The following is a 24,421-nucleotide window of genomic DNA, read 5'->3' on the forward strand; positions in this document are numbered from 1 at the left end:
TCGCGATATATCGCAATATCGATATTTTGGCACACCCCTAATGTTCAAGTAGCCACTTCCAATGAAAAGTATATGTAAACGCGAGTAAATGTGCATTTCAGGTCTCTGCGTTCAAAACTCTGGCAAGAGTTTTAAACGCGGAAGCCTGAAACTTACACTAGTTCAAACTTTGACCAATTAACTTGGATTTGGTGGTGAGATGTAGATTGTGTCCCCTTTAATTCACAGAAAAGCCAAATAATTAATAACTATGGTTTGTGCCTGCCCAGAATATTATCACAAAGTCTTTCATAAGCTGTGAAAGAAAAAGCCCAAGGCAAGATTCACAAGATTTGCACCACTTTGACATTTGGTAGGTATCAAGTCTCTTCAGATGTTCATTGGCAAACAGTACAAAAAGAAAAAGAAGAAGCCCCTCCCTCCTTGTTTAGTGCGAACATGAAGGGCTAAAACGTGTTCACAAACACATTTTTAGCCTGCATTACATTACCTACCGATCAACTTTGCAAAACATTGCTGCAATGATACAATCAGAATAAATGAGTGTTCTAACGGATCACGGATAATCCATGATCCGTATGGGTCACTAGCCACGATTCGGCCCTCACGATTACTCGGATGATCCCGCCTCTCCCCTCTCTGCCGCTGCGTACCTCGTGCGCGCATTTTTAAAATCCACTTTCTGTCCCCACCGAATGTAAATGCAGTCAAATTTATGTACTTTACACCATCTTTGTTTTAACATGTGTCAAAGTTGCTGCTTGATGGTTATAGAAAAGTCTGTTAACCTGAAGCTCCCACCGCAAGTGGGAGGAGCTTCTGTCAAAAACCTTTCTCAAACTAGTTATGGAGGAAATGGATACTGAAAAAAAATTGGGCTTTTTATTTTGAAGAGCTGAATAAAAGCATCGGTACACATCTCCGTTTCTGGGTTCAGATCAGCAGCAGCTGTCCTGCAGCCGCAACTCCTGAAACAGGGATGTGCCATCAGGGGAAGGCAGTATGGCAACCCAAAAGGTTCAAAAATTGCCAGGAAAAGGGGACATGGCAGTGCCTCATATGCACATGTACTACGGATAATGATAATTATTTGACATATTTAAATGTTTCCACAGTTTCAATAAAACAATTGATACCAAAAAATAATGAAAGTTTAATTTTAACTTTTTCATTTAAAATGTAATTTAGACATTGGATATTCAAAGATTTGTGAGTATATATTTATACTTTGAAGCACTATATATACATTTTCTCAAATATATGTTTTAAAACATTAAAAAAAAGTAGTTTTAGGCTTTTATCTTCTTGTTTTTTTCCTTGTTTTGTTTTTACTTTTTACTGATTCGAAAGCTGATCCAAGCCGTGACACGATCAGAACCATGAGTTTTGTGATCCATTACACCCCTAAAATAAATGATACCTATATTAAAAAAAAATAATTTGTTACATTGTTTATTTTATATAAAAATGAACATATGCTGAGGTTTTTACCATTAGAATAGACAAAGTCTGAGTCCACAAAAGAAAGAAAGTAAAAATAGACCAAAATTTGACATGTTTAAAAAGACAAAATAAGGCCTTAACTTTTTGGAGATTCTTTGCTAAACGCAATCGAAGTCTGCCGCGCCTCCATTTTTGTCAGAATCTGTGAGTACTCCTGGGTCATGCAACATTAATCTGCTGCCGCATCTGCGCTCCCTGACTTTCAGGGGACGTGGCAGGCCGGCCGCTGCATGCGAGCGCTTCCCGCCGCCTGACAGGCAAAGTGACGGCCTGTGAAGGGATGTGACAGCAGAGCCGCAATCAGGGGCCGCCGCCCACAGAACCCCCAGCGGCCGGGACTGGACAGCATAAACGCGCAAACATACTATTTACAGAGGGGCAGTGGTCCTGTGTCACATGCGTCTACAACCCCCCACCGCTGATGTCTGGAATATTTATCCACCCTCCCCCCATTTCTCCAGAGGCTCTCGAATTCAAAGTAAACTTTCAAAATGGGAAATAAATGAAACACAAACCGTCTTAACGGCTGACAGGCGTGCAAATTAAAGACGGGAGACAACTAACTACTCGCCAAACAGAGACAAATTTAGAGCTGAATGAAGGGAAGCATTTAAATCTGTGTGCGTTTGTGTGTGCGCCGTCCGTCCGTCCGTTCTGATCAAACACGCTGGTGTGTAATTGGCTCCCCGTCGCCGCGGTGACCCCGGAGGTTGGAATGTTTGTTGTGACGGAGGGTGGGGAGGAGGTCGCGCTGACGATAATGTGCCACAGAAGACTGCGGCACACAAGCTGCAAAAACACTACAGCACAAGTGTGTTCAAAGATTACCGCTGAAGCCTGCACGTTTATTGCTGTTTTGGAGCGTGCACTGGCGTGCGCGCCCGTCGCCAGCTTAGCCTCCTCCCGCTAAGTTGCCTTTAAAGACGGCGAGGAGCTGAAGCGTAAACACAGCGGATAGTGCGGGGCAACCAGTCATGCAGTCTGCTGAGAATCAACAGCTCCGAGGGCAATGAGATTGCTGAACGCTTGTTAGCTATGCATGCCAAACCGCAGAAACTGATGCTGTTGTTCACTTGAAGGTTCTTCGTCTCCCAGTGGCTTTGAAATATCTCCAGAACAATTAAATGAAGCAGTCATGAAGAAGACGCCTTACTTAAATCACCTGTGGAGTTTCTGACACTTTAAACCGTGAAAAGAAGCAGCGACCTAGAGGTTTGTGTCTTGTCGGCGTGCAGGGGCCATGTGCACCCGAGGAACCCGCCGGACCAGAGCACAGTGAGGGTTTGTGAGACAGACGACAGTTTGAACCCTCTAGAACGCTGGTTATCATGTGGAGCTTAAAGCAAAAGTGAGTCTTTATAAAAAGCGAGCAGAGAGGGACAAAGCAAGGAAGGTAAATGAAGAAGATGAAAGTGGAAAAATAAATAAATAAACGGGGAATCCAAGCCCATCTTCAGCTGCACTCTCTGGAAGACTGAGCCCTTGTTTAAGCTTCTGCCCACGTGCACCTTTGGTATGCAGTGTCTGCTGTTGCCATGGAAAAGTGATAAAATGAGTTACTTTGGAGGGGGCAGCTTCTGTGCAGGTCAGCTTCTCATCAGCACAGCCAAGCCCCGTACACAATACAGACGTCAGGTTATGCAACGCCACAAAAACTCATTTCTCCGCAGCTCTTTGCTTCTTTGACACCGAACGTTATATAAACGCGGCAACCCTCAGACCCCGGCGCTGCCCTTTCATTCCTACAGACGCCTCTCTCTGAAAAGTAAAATCATCTCCTTCAATGCGCTCTGTGTCCTTGCGCGACAATCGTCTTCACTAATATAACTGTGAGCTTTCAGTGCTCCTTTATGTGTTTTCTATACGCTGACTTATATTCATTAAATGCATTTAAAAGCATCTTCATGAAGGAGCTTTTAGGACATATGTTTTGAATCTTCATTTTTGCACCGTAACAGCAGATAAAGTGCAAAAAAGGAAATAGAAAGTTGCAGCCTGAAAATTCAATCTTGATGCAAAAAAAACCAAACAAACACACATCAGGTTTTTATCAGCAGATAAGAAATCCAGAGAGAAGAAAAACTCCTCTCATCTGTTGCACTGCAGTCATCTGTATCGTTTCCACCTTCACTCTTTCCCTCCACGCTTCTGAAGGGGGTTTGTGTGCTCAGCCTCTCTTTCATTTTTCATAAAGGTCACCCGTCTTATTATTATCTGCGATAACGCGGAGAAACTCACTTTCTCCTAATGTGGACTTTGATAAGTAAATGTTGGCGAGTCAGAGTCACAACATCGTTATTTGCCAAGCGTCTAAGTCATTAGGGAGCGGCTTTGCACTGAAGGCATAACTAAGAGGTAGAGAAGGAAAAACCAAAAAGCAAAGACATCAAGTAAAGCATTAAAGACAGAATTGTCATATTTTTTGGAGCATAAGTACGTTTTTTGCACAGTTTTCATTAAAAATAAATATCAGCTCCTATTTTTGTCATTTCCTCACTAACAACTGGTTGCCAGTTTAGCGGTCTCCCCCCATCAAAAACCACTAGAGGGCACTGTAGGTTTGAGTATCAGTGTTTGCTAAAAGAATAAGCGCTGTTCAAAACAAAAATGGAGAATCTGATCGTTCTCCTTCTGAGCTTAATATTTTTCTCATTTGCATCAAGACAAAATTATTTTTGTTTTCAGTTTTCCTTCCTTTGACTAACGCGAGAAAGTATGCAAATAAACTAAGTTACAGAAATGTGGAAGTACCGCTGAAAGCGCAGTCATTCAGATGGAACTCCTGCAGTAACCTCTCAACATCATCCGTGTCTTCTGTGTATTGTAAATTAAATATAGGCGGAATTCAAATTGCTTCCCTATTTCCCTGTCTCCTCTCTGTTGCTCCAATTGTTAGGGCAGTAGTGATGTCTGAAAGTGTTTTTTTGAGGAGCCGTAGGGACTTAGGGCTGCCGGTAGCATGAGGGATTTCTTCTCCTCATCTGCGTTTTGTGTTTTTGACAGAATTTTTAATGTTATTAATCCAATGTTGCTGTACATTTTCCGAGCGTTGACGTAGATAATGGGCGACTATTGATGACATCATTAAGTGGTAGTAACGTCCAAATTTGAAGATACTGGATATGTCCAAATTCCTTCACTACTCACTACATACATAGTGCACTATATAGAGCGTTTGCCATTTTGTACTTCTGTGGTAATCTACAATTCCAAAATTGAGTGCCCAAGAAATCTCCCAGAAGTCTTTGCAAACACTAGTGTGCATCGATGCTCACTACATTGGCAAATATAGACCAAAATGCATTGTGTTTGAACAATTTCTGCTGTATAAAAATGTTTTTAAATGCAAATTTAGAATAAACAAACATTTTAATCATCAGAATCTGTTGGAGACATAAATAGACGTGGTGCAATGATTATACGGATTAGATTTTTGTTTTCTAAATGATGTCATACTTGCTGTTTAAACAAAAAAGTATGTTTGAAAAAAAAAGTTCTCCGAATTGCTTTAAAAATTCAGGGCACTAGAATAGTCCAGGACCATATACAGGTAATTTTTAGCAGTTGAGGATCAGGGTGGGAAATCAGACATAGACACAGACACTTTTTTTTTCCATATTTCTTGTTGACCAGCAAAATTTGTCGAAAAAGCAGCAGCAGATGCAAATTTGACGTGTGAATCATCTTTAGTGTGAAAACAGAACACACTGGGCTCGATGATTTGTTCAGAGATCTTACACTTTTTTTTCCAAAAAGTGCAACTTAGATATAATTTCTTTTCTTTACTATGCATTTTTTGGCTCCTGCGACTTATAAACCAGAAAAAAATATACACATTTCAAACACCTAAATGGGAACTTTTTTTAGAAGTTGTACACTTAATTTTTTTCTATTAAAGAAGCAGATTCTAAAGATTTACAGTAAACAAGATTCAAAAGAAGAGGTGTGTTGGGGCTGGGCGGTCGGGCAGGGTTTGCTGTTTTCCAGCATTAACGAGGTCAGGCTGATCAATGCCCTAAAAATCAGATTCACCTCTTTGATGATTAAAGCAAAAAAAAAAAAAACCTGCTCTTGATCCTTCCAGTGAATCCTGAATCAGCACACTCTGCACATTCATTAACCCCCGTCTGCAACACCCACTAATTAGTCTATAGTCAAATAAAGAAATAAATAAATAGGAAGTGGCCGTCCTCCTCATTAGAACGGTAATCACCTTAAACAGCGTTAAGGAACTTAGAGAGTGTGAGAAAGGGAGCGAGGATTTGCGTGAATTTGGGCTTTTGCCGCTCAGATGAACCGAGCCAGCGTGGATTTGCTGGTTTCTACTGAGGCTACAGTGAGCTTTAGCAGCTTTAAGGAATTAAAAAGGTAGTGCTAGCCTACTTTACACTACCTTAAAGTGTTGAAGAGATTTCCACGGTGATCCCGCTGTGGTTACTTAAGTGATGATTAGACACAGTTTCAGTAAGCTACTTTAAGCTTCCACCACAACAGTCTTTTCTCGCATCATTATCCTTTTTTTTAAAGTTTTAAATATATCAAAACAAGATTAATGAGTATTTATATTGATAATAAACTGGTGTAAGTAAAATTTTTTTCTCCATGAATCCTAACGATGGGATATTCTTTATAGCGTGATAAAATGCGATGTTTGACTGCCTTTATTGTCGAGAGCGCTTAGAAGACGTTCTCAGCATCCACTGTGAAATTCAATCACTTTACACTGACGTTCAGAAACTTAAATGTGCCTTTTTTCCTTCTTTTTGAGCACAAAGCAGCATCAAATTCACAAACGGGTCTATTTTTGTCACAGATGAACTTACAGCAGAAAAAAAGTCACCGTAAAACAATGATATTGATGCATTTGTTATGACAAATTGTAACTGTTAGTCTGAAGTGGAATGTTTTTCTAACATATGAGGTATGATTCTGTCGACTTCAAAGACAGCCCGACTTCTCTCCTACTCCATAAGTCTTAACCCTTCCGCATCATAAGCTTTATCCCTCCATATCGCCACACCTTCAGATTTACAAATATATAAAAAAAATCAAATAAAAAACACATCTGGTGGGTCTGAAAGCTTTCAAACGTGACCAGATTGTTGTTCAACACCCCCCTCGCCAAAAAGTCTCTCCGAGACGCCGAAAATGTCAGATCACTGAGTGATCAGACGGGATGTGGAATACGTAAAGCTGCTAATGTAACAGCAATAATCTCCTTATGCGGCGTGATGGCTCCCATTAGCACATTTTATCCAAGCTGAGGGTGATACCTTGGTGGTGAGGACCTTGAAGCTGCTCTGCTGGGGGATGATGGGGTGCAGCAGGTGGAGGTGGAGGTTGAAGTTCTCCCCACATGGCAGCTGCATCTCTGCAGAGAGCTAAAAATACCACAGACAGCAGATATTACTTTTTTTTTCTCTCCTTCAAAGGTTCATCTGTGGAGAGAAAACCGACATGTTTATAAAGACTTATTGAATTCAGGACAAGGAAATTAAGACAGAACACACAAACCACAAAACCTGATGCTTTTAGTTTACTATCCTACACAAAAACTGAGGAAACAGGAGGAATGAAAGGAGGTGAAGGTGTCAGTTTATTCATGGGGATTATCATCTGATAAACTGGTGTACCTGCACCCCTCCAGCTCACTGATAACCGGGGGGGTTGTACATCCTAGTGACTGTCATTCAGATGTGTGTTGCTTTCTAACCTATAATCATACTTCTAGAAAAGGGTTATCGTATTTTTCTGACTATACATTATTTTACAGGGTTGTGTTTTTACCTCAGCAGGCTCTGTTTCGACACGGTTTTTGCACTTTTCCATCAAAATACAATGATGGAGGTCAACCTGCTGTAAAGAGTGTTTTTGCAGGAAAGCATAAAAGCTCCAGTCTTTGTGTTAAAAATAACTGCTGGTTTCAACTCCTTCTTTTAGAATTCAAACCTGGTGAATTCTAGGACTCTGAAAATGTTAATTAATCAGAAAATCAGTTTTAATTCTTTAAATCCATAAATCAAGTCTTGCACATTTTTTCTCAAAAAAACAGATTTCAGTGAGTTTTGAGGTAAACTTTCATTTCAGAAAGGTTCACCTTTAATATAATTAGTAAAGAAAGGCTTTTTATGACTGAACAAAATCAGTTTTTAGAGGAAATTTAAACAAATAAAGCAACATTATTGCATAACAAATTGTGAATCATATTGATTTAGCATTTTGGTTGCATTTCCACAACTGTCATTATGGAATCATTTGGTAACTCTTTATTATAAGATTCCTTAACAAGCTTTATTAACACATTAACAAAAATTAATGTGTTTACAGGTTATTGAAAAGAAATATTTTAGCAAAATAAGCCAAATAAGGTTTATTAACATACTTAACAAGAGTCATTATCATCTAAAGTTAGACCATTGTCTACAAAGGCCATATTAATAAACTGCTTACAAGCTTAAAAAATGTATTAACTATTATTGTCAACATTATTTTGAGTGTTTTCCAGCGCCTTATCTTAAGTGTCCAATAATTTCAGAGTCCCTAAAAATGAGAAGTTGTTCAGAATGTTCGATATCTCTTTGACACTTTAGCTCCAGTGTTGACATTCTTTCGACTATCTTTTCTAAAATTATGCGATTGACGCCATTCCAGCACAAGGTGATTTGTATAAGGTACATTTTAGGATTTTAATACCATTTAAAATCTTTTTTAAGTTTGTATGTACAAAGAAAACTAAACAAACAGTTGGTTTGTACAGTTTCTCGCTCTACACGTGCGATTTGATCACAATGACCCCCCATCCATCCTGCCAAGTTTAAGGATGTATTCAGACTGGAAAAATGATTTGTTCCATACCGAATTTGTTTAATTTGGTCCAGATCGAGTCCTAAACCTTGTGTTTGGTCTGTATTCAGAGTAGGATCTACCGGAGACCAAAACTTGTAAATAAAACCATGTGACTAAAGATCTCTTCACTTATTGGCCAACAGTTAAGGGAGGGGGTCAAAACATAAAGAGAAAAAGGGAGGTGCTGCAGTTTGCAGATAGTTTACTTATTCTAACTTCTTATTTAGCTGGCCAATTTCAAACATCTGTATTAAAGCCAGCAGAGGGATGCTGCAAGGAGTTTACTGAGGACGCTACAGCTATGAAGTACGGTGATAAGTGTTTATAAATTGTTGGGAAAACAGTGTCAGAAGCAATGGGCATGACGTTAAAAGTTGTTTTAATGAGGCTGTGTTCATCCGACCACATTTTGATGAGTTTCTGTAACAACGCTGCTCTGCGTTTGTCCTCTAATAACCGGCTATGTTGGACGTTTTTGTTCAACTGTTCCAGACTCGGAGTGAATCGTATTCAGACTGAGGAATCTCAGAGTGAACCAAAGTTCAGTCCAATTGGAAACGAACTCAGACCACTTCAAAAGATGGGTCTGAGAGTGGTTCCTGGTCTGCTTGCCCATATTCAGACTGAAACTTTGTTCTAGATTATCGAGGAAATCAAACCCTGGTTCACTTTAAGCGGACCAAATGTGTCCAGTCTGAATACACCCTAAATGTCTTTAGGCAAACCTTGCAGTTTGCTTCAGAAGGATTTCCACTAACCAGTTTTAACCATCCTAAGGTAATCCCTATTGTCACACAACCATTTTTCCATTGACCTGCACCAACATCCATCAGCTAATTAACTAGCTGAGGTTAAATAAATTACCACCAGTTGATGACGTTTTGATAACGGACCATGATACTGCCACCAACAGCATGGTGCACATAGATGATAGGGGCATTGCTTAATTACCCTCCACTGATTTGCACATTGGAAAATTTTTGCATTATTTTTATTAAAAACATTTCTTATCTTTTTCATTAGCATAATTTATATGTTCTGATGGAAGTTCTCTGAGCTAAAGAAGTTTGTTTACTTTATTTTGCTCGTTTTCTACCAATGAAAGTTTATCTTTTCTTTTTTCTTACATACAGATGATTTATTATCATTTTCTTTTGTACGGTCTCTGGCAATCCACAGCTCATAAATAAACCAGAATAATAGTATTTAAGGATTAACGCTTAGAAAGTTTGCAAAAGTTACTTTTATCCAATTCCATAAACCTATCAAAGGCTTTTAATCACCTCCAGTTGAAAGTGTCTGCAGGTATCCAGTTTCTGCATCCTCCGTCTGAGATAATAACCAGAGCAACCGTCTCTCATTTTTAATTTCTTTGGTGTTTGTTGACCTTACAAGAAAAATATGAACTTATTCTTCCTCCGCGCGACGGCGGGAGCTTAACAAGTGACTGCGTTATTTGGAGCGAGTGAACTCTTTCCTTTGAAATGGGGTAAACTCAGTTTGTTATTCTATTAGAGAAGACAAAGCTGTTCCCTGGGGGTGCCTCGCAGTTAGGCCTTGGAGAGAGGGAGAGACGGAGGAAAAATAAAGAAAAGGGTGGTGGTGGTGGTGGTTGTGGTGGAGGGGGGGTTTTCCCTGAAGGGCTCCGCAGCTGATCCAAGATCAGTTATGCCTTCCATCTATAGACAATTAGGAGGTTGGAGAAGCTGGGGAGGGTAAATTGTTCTCAGATCTGTACTTTGGAGGTAATGTTAACAAGGCACCACTGGAGGCATAGTTGGGCCCTTGGGGAGGGCGTGTGTGTGTGTGGGTGTGTGCGTGTGTATGAGACCCATCTAATGGGCCCCCCTGAGGAAACACCCAAGAGCAAACCCATCAATGATTCTCGCATACACAGAGCAAACACTGACTTTTTTTTTTTTTGAAGCAACACCAAATTCCAGAGCGTTCAAACCTCTTTTTCCAGGAAGTTGACAGAAACGCTGTCCTTTGGTACGTTTTTCACCATAACTGTAACGATGACTTGAGACTCTGTTTGGTACCAGTCGTGCCTAAACATAAACACATACGTGGCAAAAATCAGATGTTTTGTTCCCACTATGGAGCTGAAATCTTCCATTGTAACACAGAATCAGAAACGGAGTAAAACGAACGCAAAGGCAGACTCTACAAAATGAGCAGCTTACTTCACAGGTGCAGCTGCTGGCGCCTGCTGGGTCATCCAGCCATCAGATGGGATGACAGACAGGAAGACACCGCCAGGAAGGAATGCATGACAGCAACAGCACACAAAGGAGAATGAAAGAAAACACATCAAGATAAGCAGCTTTGAAAGGCTTCTGCTTTGAAGGCTAAAGGGGTGAACCGAGAGAGAGCCACACTGCCCCCTGGTGGCGTCCCACGGGAACTCACCGCTTTCACGCTGCCGTTCTCAGCCTTGTCTGTAAGACAAAAAAATAAATAAAAGGTCCCACAGATGGACACTTAAAGGTAAAGTGAATGCCTCTAAAATAATTTCTAATGCAAAGTCTGATAAGAATGAGAAGTCGGGGGGAGGCAGAAGATGTCCCTCAGCCTCCAAACATGCTCCGAGCCTCGCCGTCGGTTTGTTTACTGGTCCATCCACGCCCATTAAAAGCCCTGTGAGCCCAGAGTGAGCAAGACTGAGCGCCGTTTACCAGCATGCTATCATGCATTATTCACTCACTTCGGTGCATAAAGAGCGCACGGAGAGAGACGAGTTGATAGGAGGCGTGTTACTGTTGTCTTAATGAGGTCACGTTTGAAATGAAGAGAAGAAGCGTGTGCGCGTGTGACTGAAAAAGTTTTGTGCCAGTGTTTGTGTGTACCCTCGGTGCTGCATGTAATAGAATTACCAGGTGCTTTTCCCTGCACCGCTGCTGGTAAACATGCTGTCACCAGAAGAGATGATGAAGGCGCCCGCGCGCGAGCGAGTGTGAATTGCGCTCGCGAGCGTCGACTCTGAAGCGGCTTATGAGGAGGTCGGGTCTCATCGGGGGCTTTCAAACATCAGTAACGTTAACTCTGATGAATCACACCGCTCATGGGAGTACATGTGCACGCGGGTGTGAAGCTTGTTTGTCAAAACTCCTGCTCTTGTTTACTGGAGTTAATCCAGAGGGCCTCGGCATCGGCAGCAACACACCACCCAGACACGGCGAGCATCTTTTATTGAACTAAACAGCTCTGCCTCCAACACTTGAGAGCGCGTACTGTAGACCCATTGATGTGCGACTTCTCATTTGTTTGATCAGATGGGCTGATCTGCTCCCTGACTGCACCATTTACCTTCTCGGCTGATAGAAGGAATAAGAAATAGAAAGTAATTCAGAAGTTCCAAAAAGAAGCTAACTTATTTGGAATTGGGACTCTTAAATACTGAATGACACTAAAATTTGAGCATTTCAAAGCAAATTTCATGTCTTAAATGTGTGTCATCTGCAGGCTCGCTTACATAACACCCCCAAAGTGAAGGAGCTACTCACCACTCATCATCTCTTCACACCTCTTGATCCAGACCTCGAACGAACCGTCCGAAACTACAACAAATATATATACAGTTTTAAAAACAATTTCTACTAAAGACAGGCTTTAATTTTAATGAAAACTTGACATTTAAATGGAAAAACGATTATGCTTGAAAGCACATGAAGAAACGGCAGATTTTGCAAGTTTGAATTAAAAATAGAATTAAAAAAACAGACACTTTTCTTTAAATGTAAGCTTAATTTTCTAAGAAGTGAGTGAATATATCTATTAATTTTGAGGGGAAAAAAACTGTTAAAGACAGATGTGTCACTGAATACAAAAAAGTTCAAAGTGACATTAAAATAGAGCACATTAATTCATGAAGCTCCCCACATTAAAGTCTGTGAAACTGTCAGGTCACCATGTAAACAGATCTCTATTTAAATAACAGGCTGCTCAGTATTGTGTGATTAGCTCTTTGTTAGGAAAAAAAATTCAATTTCCTTCTTGTTCCTAAGATCAATATTTTTGGTTATTTTTTCTGACAAAAAAAATGTCTAAATCTTTCTAAAAGATTTAAATGTGCCTCAACTACAAAATATACTATTTATAAAATCCAGCTACTCCAAAGAAATGTTTGGTTTTCTTTTGTTTTGGAAAAAGTGTTTTTGTGTGTTTAATATTTATATAATTTGTTCTACTAATAAGAAGTTACACTATCTTTAGCTTAAATCAAGTTTTGGGTAAACCGCTATTTATAATTGTTTCAAATCTTCAAACTAAATCATATCCTGACTTTGTCAACTTAAACTAAATTTGCTCATAAATTTTACACACATTTAGCTATAATACCGTACTTTAAATACTTGCTGTTGAGAACTAAGGCAACTAAGCTTAAAAAATAAAAAAAAAAACTTATTTTTTATTGATGACAACTTTGAAATAAAATTAAATATATTTTTTCATGAATTCAGATTTTTTTCCCTCTTAAATTCAATAATTTGTAGAAATGCTCTTATGGATCCACTGTTCAAGTCCAGCCTGATAAATTACTGGAGAAGTTTCTCAGTCTCTGAGGCACAGTCATAAAACCCCAGAGCAAATGTGTAGAGGTTTAAGGAGAAAAACTAATTTTCTTTGTGCTTCTTGATCAATTTTCACACGGGGAGAGTTGGCAGCAGCTAATTTTCAACTCAAAGAAGTTTTTTTTTTTTAATTGCCCACTCAAGTTCCTGATAGTGGCTGAAATAAACCATTATTTACAGCAAAAGTGTTTAAAAAAACAAAACCCGTTCTCTAGCATTTATTGAGTCTATTTTAATGCTTTAACTTAGATGTGCTGAGAACTTGTCAGCAACTTTCTATAGGCAACTAATTTATGAGCATTTAAAGACCAGGTGTTATAACTTATCTGTTTGTGTAATATTGCAGTAATGATATAAAAAAATGTTTCATTATTTAGCTAATTGGAATCATTTGTCTTAAATTGAATTAGCTAAATCCAATATTATAAGTTTTTCCAGTATTTTTGGTACTCCCTCATACATTGGTAACTTGTTTTTTTCATATTTGTAAATATAGGTCACGATAGGTGAAATGTGAATTTCTACAATTTATCGTCACACAATAACCTGCTGTAAAATGAGAGTCTGTTTATTATTTTCCCAAATCCACATGTGCTGTCGGTATTAATGTTGCAGCAGAAACATCTATTTTAATCTCTTTATTAATTGCTCATAATTCTAAATCTTTCTGTTCAAAATAAAAGCTTGGCTCTATATAAACCCAATGGCAGCATGTGAGGCCCAAAACCATCAAAAACGGACCCACAAACAAGCAAAAATATGATTTAAAATTCATTATTTTAGTAAAACTTGATCACAATTAATGTCAGTATTTAAATTAAAAAAAAAAGTTATTTTGATTGTTTTATTTTGCAGTCGTGCAGTTAAAGTCAGCTAATAAATTTGTTCTCATCCATACAAGCTTTTTTTCCAGGGTTAAAAATGTTCGCTTGACATGCTGCTCTCATGGGCCTTAACTCACCACTCAGGGACAAAAAGAGTTTTTAAATCCTAACATCCCTCCAGCTAAAGAACATTAATGTGTCATTTTATTTACTGAGGGGAGTAAAGTAGATAACTGCCAACAGAATCGCTGCTCGAGGCCAAAGTTGGTTGTACTCACCATCCAGTTGGTGTCCCTGAGTGAAGGCTGCATGCGCTGACTCATAGTGTTTCAGGTGGTACTCTGCTATTCTGCAGGGGGCCAAAAAACACAACATGCCACACGCACTTTCATCAGAGAATTTCAGGAAAATTAAAGCGACGCTTTCTGATGCGTGGAATTTGGGTCATGTACCTTTTCAAAGCCGTAAATGTTAACTTAAGCCAAAGTTCCTTCCAAAATGGGAAACTTTAAAGCATTTAATCACGTAGTTCAGAAGTTTAAAGACCCATTCTGAAGAAAATTGTGTTCTTAACATGTTCTTTTAGCATTTTTCTCATGATTGATGATATATACAGTGGGGCAAAAAGTATTTAGTCAGCCACCAATTGTGAAGTTCTCCCACTTGAAAAAGATGAGAGGTCTGTAATTTTCGTTATAGGTAAACCTCAACTATGATAGACAAAATGAGAAAAAAAAATCCAGAAAAATCAAATTTTGTGATTTTTAAAGAATTTATTTCTAAATTATGATGGGAAATTTGTATTTGGTCACCTACAAACAAGCAAGATTTCCAGTAACTTCTTTTGTAAGAGGATTCTCTGTCCTCCACTCGTTACCTGTATTAATGACACCTGTTTGAACTCGTTATCCATATTAAAGACACCTGTCCACAACCTCAAACACTCACACTCCAAACTCCACTATAGTCAAGACCAATAAACTGTCTAAAGACACCAGAAACAAAATTATTGACCTACACCAGCTGGGAAGACTGAATCTGTAATAGGTAGGCAGCTTGGTGTGAAGAAATCAATTATTAGGAAATGGAAGACATACAAGACCACTGAGAATCTCCCTGGAACTGGGGCTCGCCACAAAATCTCACCCTGTGGGGTCAAAATGATCACAAGAATGGAGAGCAAAAATCCCAGAACCACTCGGAGGACCTAGTGAATGACCTGCAGAGAGCTGGGACCAAAGTTACAAAGGCGACCACCAGTTACGCACTACACATCCTGCAGTGCCAGACGTGTCCTCCTGCTAAAGCTAGTACATGTGCATGTCCTTAAAGTTTGCTAGAGAGCATTTCAATGATCCAGAAGAGGACTGGGAGAATTTCCTATAGTCAGATAAAACCGAACTAGAACTTTTTGGAAAGAACTCTACTCGTGATTTTTGGAGGAAACCCAATGCTGAGTTGCATCTGAAGAACATCATACCTACTGTAAAGCACGGGGGTGGAAACATCATGCTTTGGGGCTGTTTGGGACCAGAACGACTGATCTGTGTAAGGTAAGAATAATAATAAATAAATGGGGCCATGTACGGTAAGATTTTGAGTAAAACCTCTTCCATCAGCAAGGACATTGAAGATGAAACATGGCTGGTCTTTTAGACTTTTAGAATGAAAACAATCCCAAACACACCGCCCAGGTAATGAAGGAATGGCTTTGTAAGAATCATTTTAAGGTCCTGGAGTGGCGAAGCTAGTCTCCAGATCTCAACCCCATAGAAAATCATTGGAGGGAGTTGAAAGTCTTTGTTGTCCAGCGACAGCCCGAACACATCACTGCTCTAGAGGAGATCTGCATGGAGGAATGGACCAAAATACCAGCAACAGTTTGTTGTGAAGACTTACGGAAAACGTTTGACTTCTGTCATTGGCAACAAAGGTTATATAACAAAGCATTGAGCTGAAATTTTGTTCTTGACCAAATACTTATTTTCCACCACAATTTACAAACACATTCTTTAAAAATAAGAAAATGTGATTTTCTGGGGTTTTTTTTTTCCATTTTGATTCATAGTTGAAGTAAACCTATGATGAAAATTACAGGCCTCTCTCATCTTTTTAAGTTGGAGAACTTGCACAATTAATGGTTGAGACTAAATACTTTTTTGCCCCCTCTGTAAATCTAAATACTATTTGCTTATTATTATCTTACAAACAACAAGGCAGCAATAGATTTCAGCATATGCTGTGCTTGAGTAAATACTTGGAAAAAATGCACATACCCTGTTCGCATGAAGGCTAGTGGATGACTGGGCTTTAGCTGCTGAGCTTTCTTAGCATCCTCAACAGCACCTGTGGAGAAAGCACAAGTATTGAGAAGAATTCAAATCTATTTACAGTACCCTTATTACCCACTCATGTTCAAGAAAAATGCAGCAGCTTCTCAAAGATCAGCATTCTTAGACTATTATAATCACTGTCCCTCCTCTCCTCCCTGCTTTTATCTCCAAAATATCCAACATTATCTGTTCCTCATATATATTTATATGTGCTCAACATGATGAAGATGAAGCAAAGTTGAAGATTCTACATCGAGGACAGGAGCCTTCCTTATAATGAAAAAGTTCAGTATGTTAAACAATAAATTAATTAATTAGTACCAAAGATGGAAAAAAAATGTTGCCTGAAAGTTTAAAACATTACAATGTACACAAAGATGTATAATTCTGGTTCTCCAAGACAGCCTAACAGACAGAAAATCTAGATCAACTAGTACTTATGAATTATATTTGTTACTTTCCAATTTAAGTTAAGTAAAATAAGACCATTTAAACAAGGAGAATACATAAACACATTCCTTTTTTTATTGTTAAAAGGTTTTTTTAAGAAATGTTTCCAATGTCACAGCAGGTAAGTCTGAATTTCCTGAAGCAATTTAAAAGCATTTATTTAAAAATATTTTTAGTTCAGTGTTCCCCTTCGATAAACTTGCCTTCATTAAATTATTTAGATTTTGCTCCAACATCCAAAATTATGGTACAGATCACTATCAATGTGTTTTTTTTTAAGTCATCAGGGGTAAAAATTGGGATGTGAACATTAACTTACAGCTGTAGTTCTTTAGAAGTATGTGGGCATAGGCACGTTGACAGAACCACTCAGCATTGTCAGACTCTCCCTGCAAGGCCTCATTGAGTGCCTGAAAGTGAAAGTAAAATACACATATAAACAAAAGCTAACAGAGAAGGAATTAAATTGACTTCATACTAATTCTGATACTGATTTCAGCACGACAGAAACTGAACGTTTCAGAAATTAATGACAAAGCAAAGGTATGCGCTTAAAGTCCCACTCAGCCATATATTTTTCTACAGTAAAATCATTCCCTGTGGCCTTTTACCTATGCTTGTGCAGTTTTTAGCCAAAAATCAAAAAGCCTGTCTTGTTTTTTAACCCTTCCGCTGTCCTTGGCTTGTTTACATTAAAAGTGGGGTCATCTGGACCCCACAAGACAGTGCGCTGAACTTTTTTTTTTTTTTATCATTAATTTTTTTGTTTCACTCATGTCCATGGCAGACAGAAAATTCTGTCCACCTTTGTCCACATTTGTCATAGAAGGAATCACACATCAATATATGGGTGGAGTCATCTGGACCCCAAAGAGAGCGGAAGGGTTAAGACGTCTTTTCTGCAGTGCAGCAGGAGCTCTTTGAAAGACGATTCTGGTTTGTGGGCGGAACTGTTGGCTTAATGGGATATCAGCAGAGGCTCACTTCCGCGTCATTAGTCCCGCCCACAAATTTGAGGCCAACTTCAGACTAACTAATGCCCCATAGTGCATACTTTTTTCTACAAAACGATACAGTTTTTTAGTATTATTTTGTCAAAAACCGGTGTAATCGTGATTAAAAGAACCCCGTCGACGCATTTTAATGGGAATTAAATGATACAGTACACACTAGAAAATACCACGTTTTTGACGTTACAAACATTTTCAAAACATAAAAACATATTTGCGTTGGTGCTACACGACACATTAAAGTTATGACAAAGAAAAAAAACAAACAAATAAACGTGTCTTCTACACCTTTATTTTCAAGAAGATACTACTTCAGCTTGTAGTAACGTGGCTACACTTGCTAGCTACAATGTCTTCAAACGTCGAGACGTAACATCATTTACGTTAACGACACATTTCAGGTTCTGTTACGAACAAACCAAATACATTAAATTATCTTTAATGTGATAAACTCCATCAAAACAACCTCCAGGCTGCGTGTAGCTAGCAATGCTAACGTTTACCTCCAGAGCTTTGTGTGGGTCTTCATCAATGAAGCTATCAGGGAAGCTGCTAAAGCCAAGAGACGGAGAGCAAACGTTAACAAGCTAAAATAACACACAACAGAGCAGATACAAAAGGATAAACGCAGAGGGACTGACCGTTCAGCTGCCATGAATGCGCTAACCTGGCGGGTTGTACTTTCAGACTGGCAGGAAACTTCTAGATGTGGAGGCTACTAGAAACGGAACCTTCGGTTTGTCAACATCCGGTGTCAAGCTGGTGCTCCTCCCCCCAACAGGCAGCATGATTAATGGTTCCTACTTTAAAAATCCGTAAACAACTACTTAAAAAACATTCTGTTCTTCATAAAAATATTTTGTTCTGAGCTTAGTTGAATAAAACAGACGAGTAAACAACAAAAAATTCCTGATTTAAAAATCTGGCTTACTAATTATACTGCTAGTTGTCTTAATTTGATTTTTTTTTTTTTTCTACCATCAAAACTACTAAAACAAATATGAACAATAAGATTACGTTTATTGATGATTATTAGCCTAAAACACATTCGTTCATTTAAAAAAAAAGCAAAAAAACGTTATTTGATACTCTTAAGTTTAAAATGGCCTGAGTGTTCAACTTCTATTAAAAGTTATCATTTATTTAGTTACAATGAAATAAAATGTTCTATATAAATGGTTAGGATGATTTTACACCACATTTAGACCAAAGGGATGAACACATAAATAAATGAATGACTAAGGAGTGTTTGAAGCATTAATCAGGACAGCATTTAGCAAAGACACTGCTTTGGGTTAAAGACCCATTCTGATCAAAGAAAATGTAAAACTGTTCCAAGGGGTCTTTTTATTATGATTATGTGATTTTTAAGCCACATTTTTAAAAAGATGTAATAATCTCTGACATAGTTTCTGCAGAGCGACATGAGTTCTTTAGAAATTTGCTTCTGAGTTGTGGGTAGGACTTTGAGCGTGGAACAACCTTGTCCTTCTTTCCCTCGCCTATTGCTGAGAGACCTCTGTTTACACCCTCACCAGCTATCTTACAGTACACTCCCAACCTGACATTAACGCAACAAAAATGGCGAGCAAAATGGAGCTACATTTTCTTCAGATGGCAGCTAGGATGAGGAAAATGAAGACTCAGACAGATATAGTCGTACTAGAGGATGGATCAGAATTGATCAAAGCTGAGAGCTTGTGGCTCACTTAGTGAGTTTTTTCTATATCACAACTACAAGCTTCAACTAGATTTTCTTTGTCTATAGAATTTGAATATTGATATATATAGATATATATAGATATATATATATATCTATATATATAATATATAGAAATATATAATACAATTTGAATATAGAAAGACTCTGAAATGCAGTTTTTCATCAGAGTGGGTCTTTAAAGCAGGTCCAATATTTTTTTGTTTGACATGAAGGAAAAAAACATAGAGATGAAATGCAAAACTTAACTTAAGTCCAAACTGAACATTATGTAAATTAGTAGTGAAAATGTTAAAGATGTGTGGAACAAGAAAGAACTACAATTTTGTATTTCTAAGAATTAAATGAATGAGAATTTATTTAAACTTTATTGAAAAAAATATCTCTCAAATATTACACAACCTTAAATTTAGTGTGATTTTTTTTTTTTCAAAAATAATGGTCTATAAGATTTTGAAAATGGCAATCTGTATTTTTGTGCAGCTAAATATTTATCAATATAGTAGATTGCTTTACCAGGGACCCTACACACTAAAATGAAAGAGAAGGATAGCAATAAAATAAAAGTGTCAACATCTCTATGAATTCCTTATGATAAAATAGTCATTTTCCGTACGGAAGATGGTCAACAAATAGTAATGTGAAAAGAAAAAAGAGAAACCTTTGACATAGAAATTTATTTCATACACCATTTCTGGACAGCGAACACACACACACAAAGCAAAAAGATCTCAAGCTCATAATTAAATATGGGCTTCTCAAAAACAGTACAACAGCATAAAGAGACTCCAGATAAGTCAAAGGGAGGAGCATCTGAGAAAAATGGCTTAATAAAGTGAAGAATTTTGCATAGGAACTCCCAGCAGGCAAAAGGCACAATCACTGTAGAAGCATCTCTTAACCAAGTTTGGCCAAACAGAACCAGCCTGACGGGCCGGTTTTGCAAGAGCCAGAGTAAAATCAGAGAAAAGAGTAAACACTGAGCCAAAAGTATTTTCAAATTAGAAACCAGAAATGTTACTCCTTGCAAAGAGTACACAGTCTGCAGCACCAAAGAAGTACTTAACCTGAGGAAGAAAATGGCAGCAAAGCACAAGAACACATTTACAGTACAACATTCAACATGTATAGATATTTGAGGATTTAGAGTTCCGCATATGATCTATATACGTGCAACGAAAAAAAATGTGCAATAAAGAAAGGTTATATATATTTGGAATATAAAATGATCAGAGAAAACGTGGACAGAAGACCACTTGATGTGATTGTCAAGAACAAAAGGCAGATCCACAAAACATTCAACAGCAGTGCTCATTAAATCTTCTAGACACAACAGTGATTCCCTTCTTTTCAAAACTTGCACATAAAATAATCTTAGAAAAAATAAAAATGGAATGTTTCCCTTAATTACCATGAAGGGAGGAAGCAGGAGGCAAGACGAAGACTACAGGCACTTTGAGGGAAAATTCAAAGGAAGAGAAAACATTAGTGCAAAACCACTTTTAAGGCAAAGGAATAATTCAGCGTGACACCGGTACGTATATAAAAAAAACTAATTGAAAAAAGGCAAAGGCAGAGAGAAGGGCACAGTGTGGGCGTCAGATCAGTATCTCCAGACAGTGCGGCGGAAATGCAAGCTAAAGACGTGTCTGTAGGAGGTGCAGAGAGGCTGTGGATTCCAGTGCATGTCTGATTTTGGCTTGTTTTATTTAAGGATATCAGCAAAATGATGAGGTTTCATTAAAAAAAATACATGTGAATTCAAGCTTAGCTGCAATGACTTTTGGTTTAAAACCTTTAATGCATGTTTGGAATCATTTTTATTTCATGATGTGCTGAAACAGGAAATGACCTGCGAGTCAAACTCCCTCGTTTGCTTGTGTTGGAGTGTATGGACGTTGCATGCTCTGAGTTTAAACAAACTCTGTTCTATTGGTCAGTGCTCATTAGATGCACTAGCTGAGGAGTTTTCGCTGACTTTTCATCGGGCAGCTTTGAGGCGCCTCTCCTTTCTGCAGTTTCCTCAGCAGCGGCCTGTCGCTCGTACAGACTCCCCAGCAGCTGCGCCGTTTTAAACACAGAGGAGTGACCCGCCGGTTTCAGGGACTGCACCTTCTGCAGGTTCTGCAATGTCCGCAGCATCTCCGCTGACACGATGGGCAAGTGCTGCTCCTGGATCAAACTGGAGCTGGTGGGCTGCAGTACCGTGTCGCGCTGAGCTGGAGGCCTGGGAGCCGATCTGGTCCGCTTCTCTGGAGTGGCTTGGACTGAGGAGAAAGAAGCTTTCTTCTGGGGTGGAGGGGAGTCGTCGTCATCATCATCGTCTTCTCCGGATTGGTCACTACATATTGAACTGTCGGAGTTTTCACTGGCACTTTCGTCATGACCACTGTTGTCTTGATTGTCCTCTTCCTCCTCTTTGATGCCGTGTCCGTCTGTGATGTAAATCATGTTTTTTGGTAGGGAAGTGAACTGGTAAACGAGGCGCTGGCCTTCCACCTTATTCAGTATGCCTCTCTGGTAGTAGTACCTGCACAAATATAAACATAAAAACAGGAAAATCACTGACAGCATCGTAATACTAATCTTAATATGTTAATATTTAGAATCCTTTATAAATGCAAGAGTTAAACCTGTTTGATGAATTGCTGCTGTTTTTTAAAAAAACATTGGCCCATCCATCTTTCAGATTAGTTGTGCGTTTTTAAACATGTCAGTCTTATCACTGATTCAGAGATGTTCTTTTATCGTAGTATTTACAATGACATTGAGCAGTGGGATTATATACATTTGCTTCTTCTCACTCCCTTTCAAACAATTAATTATGTATTTTTATTGTCTTTTTCCTTTGTTTTTGTTGTGGAACTTACTACAAATCCATCAATAAATCAATCAAAGATAAAGTTCATTCTTCAACAACACCCTGTCTGTCTGCTTTATAGATCCACAGGTTTTTTGGCCCCGATCCGATTCAGAGTCATTCTATTTTTAATATCAGCCAATGCCGAGTCCCGATCCGATACTTTAGTAACACATTTTAAAAAATGATCAAATTTAATCAACAGATTCAGGTTTTCGCCTATTTTTATTTTATTAACCTTCTTTTCTCATTTAAAACTTAAACGGAACACTTCTATGAAGTAGCTTCATTTCTGAAGCTAAAATAGTCCAACTATCAACAAGAAAAAATAGTTAAAATAAAATAGGTGGTAATTAGTCATTAAGAAAGTTTTGTGACTGTAGCTTTAGGACCTTTAGAACTATTAAACATTTTCGATCAACTATGAATCATATCTCCATCAACCCTTATTTAAAATAATGACAACTTTCTTTTAAAATCGTTGAGTTTGAGTTGAGACAGACCGACAAAAAAATCCTAATCAAGCCTGGAAATCTCAATACCAAACTGTTTTTGTGCGCCTCCTGCTCAAACTAGTGCCGTATTCTTCGGTGCTTTACAGCACTAAAATATTGTGATCTGTTCACGATAAGCAAACTTTCACTGAAAACATAAGCTTCAAACATATAGCACTGATCGTCATTATAATGATAAAATAAATATTAAATCCATCACCAGAATAGTCTGAAACTCTGTGATCGGGCCCGATTTCTGATCAGGACCAGATTGGGACATCCCCATTCACGACTCTGAATTATACAATCAAGTTTAAATGGGAAGCTAATAAAAAGCCAGGGCCTTGGGCTGAGTTTTCCTAGTATACGTTGCTCCGATTTAGCCCTAGTGTATCACCGTTTACAGTATTCAAATCTTTGAAGTGTGCGATTTCTGGGTTTTAAAAACACATCAACAAAACAGAAAACTAACTGAAAAACTAACCAAAAGTGATGCTCCAGTGAAACGGCATTAGCAGAGAAAAAAAGTAAAATTAGTCATCAAAGTATTAATAAACAAATATAAAAAGTAATACCTGCTAAAATACTGTAGAGCTGAATGTAGCATCATATCTATAGTCTAGTTTTCACCTTAAAACAAACTGATGTGAATTTTTCAAAAAATAAAAAAAATGCTTAATTTGAAAAGACAATAAGCAAAGAGACTAAAGTAACTGAATAATTGTAGCATTTTTGTTCCTTATAAGAAGCATAAATTCATAAAATTAGATTATTAGCACGAATGTACTCATTTTACAAAGTTGAGTTTTAAAAACTGTTTTAATTTAAGAAAAAGCTGAATATTTGTTTTAAAAAGTAAATATAAGGCTTGAACTTTCATTGGTGGATGGCTCATGTTGTTTTCTCTATCTTCTTAATCTTTTCCTTTAATAAAGGCTGAGGTCTTTTCAGTTCCATGCATCAACTTCTTCAGAAAAGTGAAAATGCACTTAACAAAGTCGAGGTTGTCATACCTGAGTGCTCTTCCCATCGTCTCATAATTCATGTCTGGTTTATTTTTGTGTTTCCCCCAGAGTCTGGCTACAGCTTTGGAGTTGACCAGCTTGAAGATCCCTTCCTGTGGATTGGTCCACTTGATGTAGCGTGGACAGACCTGCCTGTCCTGCAGCAGCTCCATCAGGAACTGCCACAGGTACAGTGTGTTTCCACCTGAGCACACACAAAGACATAATCAGAAAAGAAGGCACGAATAAGAAATGGGAGAGTTGGTATTCTTCACAGTTCCTGTGATTTAACTCTTCTTAGTCAGAGAGTGTAACAATCAATCTTGTGCACCAAGATTAAATTTTTTTTTATAAAATCCTATTTAAGCCACAGTACCAGAATGAAGGCTGACTCAAAATCATCTGTAATGTAATGATGCTGCTATGAACATCAAATAACAGGTTTTCTTGACTTCCTGCCCCACAGTTTGCAGATGACTTCAATCATAAAAAGCCAAAAGATTGAGGGTAGTTGAAAAAAGAAAGGTAGTGGGCCTGAAAAACTCTAATTTGAAGTTGCTTTGACACAGTTCTGCCTCCCTTCTCAATCTGCAGACATATTTTATTTTAGAGGTAGAGCTGGAGGAGGAATGAACAGAACATCGGAGCAGTCAGGTGATGCTGCAGCGATACAAGTGTTAACCAGAGCCTGTAAAAAGGTGTTTACTCCCTAACCCCTTAAGGTTATAGTCTGTGACTATCCAATGACTATAAGATTTTTTTATAATGTGAAAAACCATTCAAATGCAATGCATTGTGGTCTA

General features: G+C 38.3%; 2 protein-coding genes across 8 annotated transcripts in view; both read right to left on the reverse strand.

The window, feature by feature from the left end:
• The window catches only part of sugt1 (SGT1 homolog, MIS12 kinetochore complex assembly cochaperone), a 26,816-nt gene extending 8,478 nt beyond the window's left edge, over positions 1 to 18,338 (reverse strand). For 3 of the 5 annotated variants that reach the window (XR_002919514.2, XM_024274228.2, XM_024274231.2), the window contains exons 1-10: positions 18,182 to 18,338; positions 18,044 to 18,092; positions 16,850 to 16,940; positions 16,024 to 16,093; positions 14,026 to 14,096; positions 11,856 to 11,909; positions 10,762 to 10,790; positions 10,536 to 10,561; positions 10,304 to 10,400; positions 6,777 to 6,884 (exon numbers count right to left, since the gene is read on the reverse strand). Coding sequence is in view for 4 of the 5 variants with exons in the window: in XM_024274228.2 (XP_024129996.1) it covers positions 6,777 to 6,884; positions 10,304 to 10,400; positions 10,536 to 10,561; positions 10,762 to 10,790; positions 11,856 to 11,909; positions 14,026 to 14,096; positions 16,024 to 16,093; positions 16,850 to 16,940; positions 18,044 to 18,092; positions 18,182 to 18,195 (609 nt within the window). In the remaining variant the exon portion in view is untranslated. The remainder of the gene's footprint in view (positions 1 to 6,776; positions 6,885 to 10,303; positions 10,401 to 10,535; positions 10,562 to 10,761; positions 10,791 to 11,855; positions 11,910 to 14,025; positions 14,097 to 16,023; positions 16,094 to 16,849; positions 16,941 to 18,043; positions 18,093 to 18,181) is intronic. The other 2 variants (XM_024274229.2, XM_024274230.2) reach the window with 2 other exon arrangements.
• A 1,580-nt stretch (positions 18,339 to 19,918) lies between these two features.
• The window catches only part of LOC112147688 (ETS-related transcription factor Elf-1), a 13,061-nt gene continuing 8,558 nt past the window's right edge, over positions 19,919 to 24,421 (reverse strand). For all 3 annotated transcript variants that reach the window (XM_024274234.2, XM_024274235.2, XM_036216405.1), the window contains 2 exons: positions 23,628 to 23,823; positions 19,919 to 21,790 (listed from right to left, as the gene is read on the reverse strand). In XM_024274234.2, the coding sequence (XP_024130002.1) occupies positions 21,190 to 21,790; positions 23,628 to 23,823 (797 nt within the window). In that variant the 3' untranslated portion in view covers positions 19,919 to 21,189. The remainder of the gene's footprint in view (positions 21,791 to 23,627; positions 23,824 to 24,421) is intronic.

Source organism: Oryzias melastigma, linkage group LG17 (assembly GCF_002922805.2).
Source record: "Oryzias melastigma strain HK-1 linkage group LG17, ASM292280v2, whole genome shotgun sequence".
NCBI classification, from domain to species: Eukaryota; Metazoa; Chordata; class Actinopteri; order Beloniformes; family Adrianichthyidae; genus Oryzias; species Oryzias melastigma.